At 36.8% G+C, this 11642-nt stretch overlaps 1 protein-coding gene across 1 annotated transcript in view; it reads left to right on the forward strand.

Annotated features, from left to right (window-relative positions):
- Positions 1-10815, forward strand: part of LOC134653373 (kinesin light chain) — a 65473-nt gene extending 54658 nt beyond the window's left edge. The window contains exons 12-13 of the mRNA XM_063508709.1: positions 8278-8349; positions 10624-10815. Of these exons, the coding sequence (XP_063364779.1) occupies positions 8278-8349; positions 10624-10707 (156 nt within the window). The 3' untranslated portion in view covers positions 10708-10815. The remainder of the gene's footprint in view (positions 1-8277; positions 8350-10623) is intronic.
- The last annotated feature ends 827 nt before the right edge of the window (positions 10816-11642 follow it).

An 11642-nucleotide genomic window follows, 5' to 3' on the forward strand; every position in this document is an offset into this window, starting at 1 on the left:
TAAGTATGTATTTTGTTTATTATTCCTACCAGCCTCGAGGTCTTACGTATGCTATCTCTTTCACACCTACGGATAGTGAATGAGATAGTAAATTACTGCAGGTAAGAAAAGAGTCCTACGCTTATCACTATTATAATTAAATAGATTTGCAGAAAGTTGCAGGCGTGTTTCCACTTGAGACCGTCATTTATTACTCATTGGCAATAACAATAGGATTAAGTCGTGGCGTGGTGAATTCTTTGTCAGCATTTGCTAAACATGTGCGGCAAGCGTTGTGTCAAACGATATTAATACCTGTTAATTTCCGTCTAAATAATAAATGCAAATTTTAAATATCAGAAGAGCTTTTAAAAACACCATAAGTCTTGGTAGTAACTCGGATACTGAAACCACATACTATAGTTCATTTTTTTTTAGCATTTTAAAAATAAGTTACGGTAAATATGTAACAATTATGAATCTAATACGATCTTTTATAGTCTTCTGCTTTCATAAGTAATAGTTATGGTTTTAAAAAAGTGTTTTTCAATTAAAAGACATGTCAAAATCGCTTACCTTCCTTCAAGTTCTTTCTAATGCTAAAAAAAAACGAACTATAAACATAATTCAAAAACAGAAAAAAATCATGAGTATTTTCCCCATTTGTTCCTGCCCAACGTGATCGCCGCGATACATGAGGCGGGGACATATGGGAATGATTTAAATGAAGCGCCTATTCCCATCTGTGCCCGGCGGGGAGAAATAGGAATACACCATATCGAGCCATTCCTTATTCTACCTTTAAAAACATCTTTTTTAGGGTTCCGTACCCAAAGGGTATAAACGGGACCCTATTACTAAGACTCCTCTGTCCGTCTGTCTGTCACCAGGCTGTATCTCATGAACCGTGATAGCTAGGCAGTTGAAATTTTCACAAATAATTAATTTCTGTTGCTGCTATTACAACAAATACTAAAAACAGCATATAATAAATATCTAATGGGGGCTCCCATACAACAAACGTGATTTATTTGCTGGTTTTTGCGTAATGGTGCGAAACCCTTCCTGCGCGAGTCAGACTCACACTTGGCCGGTTTTTTATTTTTTACATTAATTTAGGCACAGTGAGCCATTGAAGAGTTTCGCTATCCACCATCCGTTCAGAGCAGCTGAATTGTACCTGATGATTTAGTTATCACATTAAAATAAATACGGGTATCGTCCAATACCAAGACTATGCGGCAGTAAATTAAATTTGTAAGATTTTATTGCATAAAATCAGGTATAAATTAGTCAAGAAACATAATAGTTTCTTGTCTAATTTACTTCTATCTATACGTAACGCCTATACGGCACGCATACTACATGTTTAATCCAGGAATATTATTTAGAATATAAAATCATGATTATATTTATTTGATTAACAATGAGATTATTCTTATTCAATTTTTTCACATACGAATTATTTCCGAATAAAACTTTTTGAATAATTTTGACGGGAATAAAATCAACATGATTTTATTCTTAGGAATTCTTATTTAAATAATGATTTTATTCTTGAATGCCCAACACTGCTTACTAAGTATGTATGTATCTATTTAATTTAATCAAAACTATTTCACCTACCAATGTTATAGATACCCAATGAATATGTATAATGAATTCTGCCCTAGTAGCACGGTCGCATTTTTATCGTTTATCACCATGCCTGTCACGTTCTAACAAGTATGTAAGTGCGAAAGTGATGGGCATAGCGATAGTCGATAAAAATGGAACCGTGCTGAGCCCCCTGGTATTAATGAAAGATTTGTAGTATTAAAATAAGTTTATAACTGCTATAGATATATATTTTCTGATCGCTGCATTAAGCGGTACAAGGTAAATTACGACTTAGCTCATACAACTCACCGCATCTGAAAACATTTTAAACTAAAGTCTATTTTTTATTCGGTAGACTAAAATGACATTTCATAGTATGAACATCATGTGTCATTTCATTTCATACTATGAAATGTCATTTTAGTCTACCGAATAAAAAAATAGACTTTAATTGCTTATTATAAAATAAGCTCATAATAACTAGTACATATGTCATTTGTTAACAATGGTAAAATATCTACCACAATCCGCTAGCGCATGTATCTTTATCACAAAGTGATTTTTTTTTTAAATCACTTAAGATAAATTATACCTAACCTAACTAGGTACCAGTAAAATTACTAGTTAGGTGAAAATTTTTCTTTAAATCAGTCTTTAATCTGTAGGTACCAAGTGTGAACCCGAAAATAAAAATAATAATCTAAGTAGCATAAAATATAACTAAATAATAGCAGATATTACTAGGATATGATGTTGTTTACTTGCAACCCCTTTTCTAAAAATGTCTAAACTAGAATTGCTCCGAGATTAACAAAAACAATAGGAACACACAGGTATAAAGATAAACAAAGGAATGGCCGCGCTGCGGCTGACGCTCTAAAATAATACTGTAATCGCTCACTTATGTTTTCAATTTTAGCTTAAGGACTCAAAGTACAATATTGTTTGAATTGACAATAAGCGAAGTTACCGGCAAAAAAACTTGTTTGTGCTGGAGGCTTCATAGACCGCCCATGCCAACCACGGTTATTCAATAATAAGTCGAATTTAAGTCTGCGTAAAGATTACAATCGTTTGAACTGGTTGAAAACCTTATTATGAGGTAACAGAATAGACTGGGTTTTTATTTCGGTTACCGGTAACAGGGGTTAACTCGATCTGATACGGTTACCGAATCAAAGTGTTACCTTATCAGACGGTTACCGTTATGGTAGGGGTTTTTATAACCACTTCTAAAATAACCCTATAAAAAACCCCGGTTAAGGTAACCGGTTCCGGTCCCTGATCTGTATGATTCAATGTGTTGATGAATAAATTTAAAATTTTGTCTATACGTAAGTCACCAGAGACCATAGACAATATTTAAAATCCTCTGCATTTATTTTATTTATAGAAATTGAGATTCTTATTATCAGATTGTGTATAATGGCCCTAATAAGGTCTATTCGAACACTACACACGCGAAATACGGACGAAATCCGTAAAAAAAAACAATTATGGCGGGATTGGAAGGAAAATTAAAAAACTTTTGTTGTGAAGTTGGATTTTTATTATAAAGATTATAAATTTGTTTTTTTTAGTGGTGTATTTTTTTATTTCATTGCATGTTTGAGAAAAGCACTATACATGCCTAGCCGTGAAAAGGTCTTGCCGGCTTCGTATCACTATCCGGCCTCCCTACGGTCGGCCGGCTATACCTACTCACCCGGCAAGCCCTTCTTTCCCGGCGTCTGCAGTAATGTACTATTACAACCCTGCTCAAACGTCCAAAAACAGGCAAGCCGGTGGGAATCGGCTTTTATGGACGCGCCGCCACTGAGTTGAATACACCCGATACGCATTTGCGGGCGCTACCACGCCGATAAGACGCTATTCCATACTGGACACTGGATGCAAAACGCACGCTCGATGCTGACGCCGACCATGGGGTCCCTTTGTTTCCCATAAAGTTTTAAGTCATAATGTATTGTTTGTCATCATTAGTCATAAAACTGAAACCGTTAACTTTTCAGGATTTTGGTAAGGCTATCCTATAGATTGATAGGTTAGGTTTGTTTTATGGCAATCCTGAAAAGTGACGCGTTTCTGAACCAAAATGAATTATGACTAACGAAAATGCGGGAAAACAATACATTATGATTGATTATTTCGGTATCACCTGAGATGATCCAGTTAGAAAGGTCGAACCATACTGTTCTACCTTAGAGGTGGCCAGGGGGCGCCATAAGCCTTCAGCAAGAAGTGCATATACTTGGAAAAATTGGACCTATGCCGCTGTGGCCCGGTGGCCGAATGGCTCAGGCACCTGCCGCGATAGCAGAGGACGCTGGTTCGATTCCAGCCTGGGGCACTGGAGGCCTTGGTCACTTTTTCTTAGTATATGACATTTATTCAAAGTACATTATGATTATTTTAAAACTTTTTGGTAAACAATAGAGACCCGACCACTATACGTTTGTTCGGTGTACCTAAAACTTCGAGCAACACCGGCTTTCGACATGTCGGAAGGGAGCCTAAGCGATATCTTACCGTACAAACATGAATCTAGTATTAAACTGGATTGGGCATGAGTGGTGGGGATAACTGACAGTACGGGATAGTCTTATGTATCTCTCAGTAGGAGTAGCAGCGAAAGCGCTATTATTGTTTGTCCTTGTCACAGTCTCACATTTTTCTTTATTCCCCACCATAAATTAGTATGGATGATTGGTCGAATTAATATGTTTTTTCCCTCACGGAGGCACGCGTATAGGATGCTACCTTCTATGCGTACAAATCATTCTGCCATATTTTTGCGGGGGTAAACGTGCACACAGTAAAAGCAAATTATAACCGCCTTGAAATGTTAGTATAAATAATTAACGACTCTATTTCTTTAAGCAATAGACTACAAAACACACAAAATAAGTAATGGCTACAGTTGTATATATGCTTCGGCAGAGGGGAAATAGTACGAATGCTTTGTGTCTTCCGTGTTGCTCGAAGGTGTAAAACGTTTATGGGATTTGCATAAGTTTGTTTACCATGTACCTAGCCTCGCATCCACTAAGTTTGGACGCGTTGGTCAAGTGCAATCGCGTACGGTTGCAGCCACAAATGCGTATGGATACATGATGTACGATTCACATTGGACTACGTCTTAGAGTTGCAGGAATTGGAACCCTAAATACAGCAGATACAGTCCTTATTTAAGTGACACCAAAATGCATCCCATCCGATTGATGTAAATCGTACATAAGAATAGCATTTCACTTGGCCACTTATCAGTTACTTATTGCGATGCCATACGTGACCTTGTCAAAACAATTAACGTGAACAGTCGACGTCAAAAATATTTTTCACCTCAGCAGCTCGAACAAGGGTACTTTGCTACTTAAAAACAGTGAGCAAAATCGCATTTTGCTCACTGAGTGAGACAAAATGAGCAAAATGCGATTTTGCTCACTCAGTGAGCAAAATGTGATTTTGCTCACTGCTTTTAAGTAGCAAAATACCCTTGTTCGAGCTGCTGAGGTGAAAATTTAATTGTTGGTATATCTTAAGAAAACATGAGTGAATAGAGGTAAGTGATGAAGAAGGAATACATTTTTCGGGTTCTCTAATATGTTCTCACTGCTGAGGTGAAAAATGTTGTGTACTACACGAGATCAAAGTTATTTACATCTCGTGCGCTTTTGAGTCCCTTACTACGCTCAAGATTCTAAATTAGATTCACTCGCTACGCTCGTGAATCTATTATAGAATCTTTCGCTTGCACGGGACTCAAAATAAGCACTCGAAGAAATATCAAACTTTGATCTCTTGTTGTACAAATAACTATTTACACTTTTGCACCTTACGCTTTTGGAATAAGGCGAAAAATGTAAACATATCTTTGACGTCGACTGAACATATAAAATCATAACGGGATTTTTTTTGGTTCTGCGAGTGAGGTGCCATTCTTCTACAAACACAAGACACAAAAATGTATCTTAAAACTATTTACACTTTGTGTCTTGTACTTACAAACGGCAACACTAACTGTACATCGGTGGACCTTATTACTAACGGCATAAGGTCCACAGATGTACAGTTAACAGAGTGGGCGATGGTAGTGAACTCCATATTGTATTAATTCTTTTTTATTTCAATTTTAATACCTACCTACACACTTATATATATTTTTATATTCCAGATTTAATTAAGTATCTAAACATTTTATTTATGCTTCCCAACACGCAATATATGTTCTTATTATGTATTTACGAGTATATACGTAGGTCGCTAGCGACGGGGCACAGTTTAACACGATTTTATTTTACGCTGCCAGCATGTGGCACGGGTTCAACAAGTAAGTTCTGTGGTAGAGCTACTGACACTTGTGTATCGTCTTTAAAATAAACTATTTTGAGCTATTTTTAGGGTTCCGTACTTACCTCAAAAGGAAAAAACGGAACCCTTATTTATAGGATCACTCGTGCGTCTGTCTGTCCGACCATTCCTCCCCCCTTTATCTCCGAAACTACTGGGTCTACCTAACATTTTGAAAAAAATACACAAGATAGTTCTTTACCTATGGATGACAGGAAAACCTATTAGAAATGTGCAGTCAAGCGTGAGTCGGACTTAATGTACGGAACCCTTGGAACGCGAGTCCGACTCCCACCTAGCCAGTTTTTTGAGTACGATTAAGTACGTTTTTGAGACTGAATACAACTTGAGACGTCAGTGCCATTTTCTCTCTTGGTAGATATCAAAGGTGTACTGTAAAATCGGTGTTACCTTTTAAAACATTCATAACAGACAAGGAAAATAGCATTACTAGTTTGAACTGACCACTGAGTCTCTTTTCGATAAAAGGAATTAGAAAGAGACTTCCGCTAATATTATTATTTGTTACGTAAGTTGTTACGCAATCGGCCCCTGATTTCACCTTTGGCTAGTTGAAAACTTTAGGGTAGATAGCGAGACTATTAATCACCGTAATATCTACTTACGAGGGGCGTTCAAAATATTCTCGGTATTGATATCTTACGACCTCTTCTAAAATTTCTTTCGTTACTGGCCGCTAAGGTTTATTCATTGACATTAAAAAAAAGTATAATTCGAACCGAGATAGTCTTTTGTTTTTCTGCAATTGCTGAACAAACATGAACATCCTGTGCGAATTGACAATGTTAACTAAATTAGAACATCGATGCGTGATAAAATTCTTGACAAAACAGGGTAAAAATCAAAAAACCATAAAAGAGGAAATGGATTGTGTTTACCGTGAGTCTGCTCCTTCTTTATCTACCATTCAAAAGTGGTCAAGCGAGTTTAAACGCGGAAGGGAGAGTATTGAAGATGACCCTAGACCTGGCCGGCCTGTAGTAGCTACTTCACAAGAAAATATTGATAAAGTGGAAAAACTTATATTGGAAGATGGTCGAGTGAAGGTAAAATCTATAGCACAAGTAACCAATCTCTCTATTGGTACCGTACATGATATTATACATGACCATCTTAATATGTCAAAAGTAAGTGCAAGATGGGTTCCGCGAATGCTGACTCGGCTTCAAAAAGACATGCGTGTAGCTTGTTGTTCCGATTTTATTGACCTGTGCGGTGAAAATCCTGATGAGGTGCTGCAAAGAATAGTTACTGGAGATGAAACCTGGGTTCATCATTATGACCCAGAGAGTAAACAAGAGTCCATGCAGTGGCACATTTAAGGGTTCAGCTCATCCCAAGAAGTTGAAGGTCATCCCTTCAGCTGGCAAGGTCATGGCCACGATATTTTGGGATTGTGAAGGAGTATTACTAATCGATTATAAAGAAAAAGGTGTAAATATCACAGGACAGTACTACGCTAACATTCTACGTCAATTAAAGGATGTAATTAAAGAAAAGAGGCGAGGAAAGTTAACCAAAGGTATTCTGCTTCTGCATGACAACGCCCCCGTCCATACTGCTCATATTGCCAAGGCAGCTATTGTTGAACGTGGGTTTAAAACTGTTACTCACCCACCGTATAGTCCGGACTTAGCCCCCAGCGACTTCTTTTTGCTCCCCAATCTTAAAAAGGATCTGCGTGGAAATAAATTTTCTGACGATGAAGCATTGAAGGCGGCAGTGGAGGAGCATTTTTACACGAAAGATAAAAAATATTTTTACGAGGGATTAAAAAAAATAATTGATCGATCTTTTAAGTGTATGAACATAGGGGGGGAGTATATTGAAAAATAAAAATATCAAACTTTTTGTACTTGTTTGTTTTCATTCTCATACCGAGAATATTTTGAATACCCCTCGTACTTACGTGACGTGTAAATCGTGCCCTATAGCAATGTATTTAATAACTCCAGTCGTAGGTAATTTAGTTTATCATTTACTCATAGATTCTTCTAACTTCGAGAATATTTTTGCAGTAGACTGATCCTTGTTTAGTTATTTGAGTGAATTCAAATTAGGGTGACAATCATTCAAATAAAAGAGTTAATTCTCCCTAGATGAACAAGTTAATTCTCCCTAGTATGCTATTGTGTTGTCTAGGAAATGTCTGGAAATTCGTTTATCATTGTTTTACCTTTTTTATATAGTTTCTAAAATGTTTTTTGTAAATTAAAAGATTTTTTCTAATGTGTTGAAATTGTCAAGACTTTGCGTCAGTCATTACTCCTTGTTCGACGACGTATGTCATTGTTCTATCAACTCGTGTAACACTAGGGTTGTGTTCAGGCGTTGGACATCGTGAAGCAGTCGCGGCGCCGCCCCGGCCGCGACGAGCCGCCGCCCGACAACCACGACGAGGTTCGCGAATAAACCTTCAACACGCACACAACGCAACACATACGCACTGTTCCACTGTTCATGTCATGTTTTAGTCGATTTTATAACGTGAATTATAATAATTATTACAAGTCGGTATTGATCGAATTTAAACTGTTGTGAGACATACTAACATTGAATAATTTTACGGTTTAGACTAGCTTATTTGTGAACGCTGCTCGCACTGTTTAGTGCTTGAGAAACTCCTTTCAGGTCTCCACCTAGGCTCTCCGAAACATGTCGCGCGAGTGACTTAAAACAAGTGAGTCTAAACCGTAAAATGATTCAAAGTCAGTATTGACTTAACTGATGTTTAGCATTGACTTAAGCATGTTAACATATGTTTTGAGCAGCCATTTGACTTAAATATACGAAAAGTTCCTCAGCCTCGAAGCGTATATATCTAGATGCACACATTTCTGTGGTAAAAATTAATGTACCGAACTTTAAATCAGTGTACCGAGGAAAAGAATCATTATAATTCACAATAAAATTGACGTAAATAAGCAAAAAAATAATAATTATACTAAGGATCCGTTTGAATTTAGAGTGTGTTGAGATTCAAACGATAAATTTAAAATCAATTTTGCTTCGAGTGACAAAATGCTTTTTGTTTCATCTATGAGGAAAATTGATTTCTACATATTTGTTTTATTAGTTGTTTATTAATTTTCCTCATACTTTTGAAGTAGAAATAGTGTTGTGCTGGTTCACGTATGACGTTGCGTTGTGTTGCTGGATGAAGGCTCAGCTGTCGCGTCTTGTGCTCGTTGCCGGATGTTTGTGCGGTGTTCGCTTTCATTCTGTCTATCTGTCACTTTGTTTATGACACAAATTGTACCTTTCACTGTGTGACGAACTAAAAACTGTTGTATGACGAGTTTTCACATGGCTCATTTGCTAAAATATAACTCTGTATCTCTTTTGTTTTTTCAAAGACTAAGCGTGCTTCGAATTTTACAGCTAATAGATGGCGCTGTACGGCTCCATACACTATGCGGTAACTCTTGTCAAAAGTTGACATTTGACAATTCAGTTACCAGAAAACATATAACCGTACAGCGCCAACTACTCTAGCTGTAAATCTCGCCGGCATAATATTTTCTGAGACCATTCATTTATCTTTGATGTTTAGCAAATGACGCCATGTAGGTATACAAATTTGCACACATGTCAGAGACTCATTTTTGGATTTAATTTATCATTGTTTGAAAAGATAAATACATAAACTGGGGTGATAATACGCATGACAGCACTGTATGATCAATAACGTTGGAAACGCACTGCCATTGTCACTAAAACATCACGTTTTACTAATAAAAATGTACTTAACAGAATTAAAGCGAACTAACTGTCATCATTGCACATGTTTCGTCTCATTCGTTCCCAGCACCGTGGGTCGCACCGTCTCTGTCTTATCGTATCTCATGAAATCACAGGACTTTCCGATATAATCACAAAACCATTGTCACCCTACACCGCTCGTCTTATTATGTGTACTTCATTATTATAGTGCTTACTATGTATGTTTTTTATATAGGTATAGTTTTATTTCTATTTGTTTCTAATTTATTATTTCGTTTTATAAATTCGGTTGTGCGAAATTATTCCTTTTATTTAAGAAAAGATTGAGCTATGTTTTTAAGTGCTATGATAGATATTTACAGCTCTATTTGACCGAACTGCAATAGGTCTCTAAATAATAATATAAATAATTGTTAATATCAAAAATATCACTATATTAATTAGTTCCTACTATTCCAAATTAGTCAAATGCAGCCTTCTTTCGTTCTTTCAAATATTTTCTCCAAACGCAAAACTGACAGTCACTAGATTTTAATTATATCTTTATACATTTGAAAAGGGTCCTTATATCCATGTACATTAGGAGGGGTCCCTTTGTTTCCCATAAAGTTTTAAGTCATAATGTATTGTTTGTCATCATTAGTCATAAAACTGAAACCGTTAATTTTTCAGGATTTTCGTAAGGTGATCCTATAGATAGGTAGTTTAGGTTTGTTTTATGGCAATCCAGAAAAGTGACGCGTTTCTGAACCAAATAAATTATGACTAACGAAAATGCGGGCAAACAATACATTAAGCCTTAAAACTTTTTGAGAAACAATAGAGACCCACATTAAGACCCTTGTGGAAAGCCACATTTTTTTTAATTTCGCACAATCCACGCACACAACACCGTTTACTTCCACGCTTCCACCTTTAATTTGCGTTTAACTTATGTTTTGTTTGGTATAGGGTGCGAACCCGGCGAGCGAGCCCCGCATGAACCTAAAGTCGAAGCTGTTCAATGCGCTAGGCATCAACACGCAGCAGCCGTAGTTAGTTAGTTAATTAGTTAGTTAGTTAAGTTAGTTTAAGTCACGCTTGGACGCGGGTGACGCTGGGCGAGGTGTTAGTTACATTACCCGACTGCGTGAAGCATAGGGGTGGTGTTTGTAAATGTGTTCGTAAATTCAGCAGGTATATTGGATACTTATGAACTTTAAATTAGCTGTAATACGATATAGTTGGGTCGAAAATACTAAAATGCGTCTGCGAGATATTTTTTGACCTGATTTTTATTCTTCGTTTGAATTACCTGTAGTGTCGATCTAATACACTTATGTAATGGTTTTGGTAAGAGCTGACTTTTGGTTGCCATTTTGGATGGTGATTTTTTGTTATTCATATACTAAGCCTAATGGAAGGAGGAATACTTACCGAATAGCACCGAAAGTCATTATTATGGAAGTGACAAATTGTGTTTTCCACGTGTATATTTTTTTTACGAAATCAATTTTGCAAAAATTACAGTGATACCTATTGTATCGCAGTCTTACATGTGTTAGAAATTAGCCCAATTCAAGTGTCACTAAAGGGGCCCACAGATTACCAGTTCGCCAGACGATATCGGCCTGTCAGACGCAAAAGGTGACAGTTCCGAACAAATGACTGATATAGTCCGTCGAACTGGTAATCTGTGGGCCCACACCCAAGCACTCGCTCATTATAAACATACATCGGGGTTTTCGGTGCGGGAATGTTTTACACTAGCCAAATAACAGGTAAACACTGTAAAAACGATACTAATTTAACATTTCTAAGCACATTTGCTTACTACCTACGTTTAATTCATAGTTTGGTAATTATTTTACAATAAACAAAGTTATAAATACACGAAATCATTCCCGCACCGAAAACCCCGATGTATGATTATAAAGCAACGCCCGCGTCTCATTTTGTCGCTCACACGTTTCATTTTGTCGGGCGCGGAT

This window comes from Cydia amplana, chromosome 13 (genome assembly GCF_948474715.1).
Source record: "Cydia amplana chromosome 13, ilCydAmpl1.1, whole genome shotgun sequence".
Taxonomy (NCBI): Eukaryota; Metazoa; Arthropoda; class Insecta; order Lepidoptera; family Tortricidae; genus Cydia; species Cydia amplana.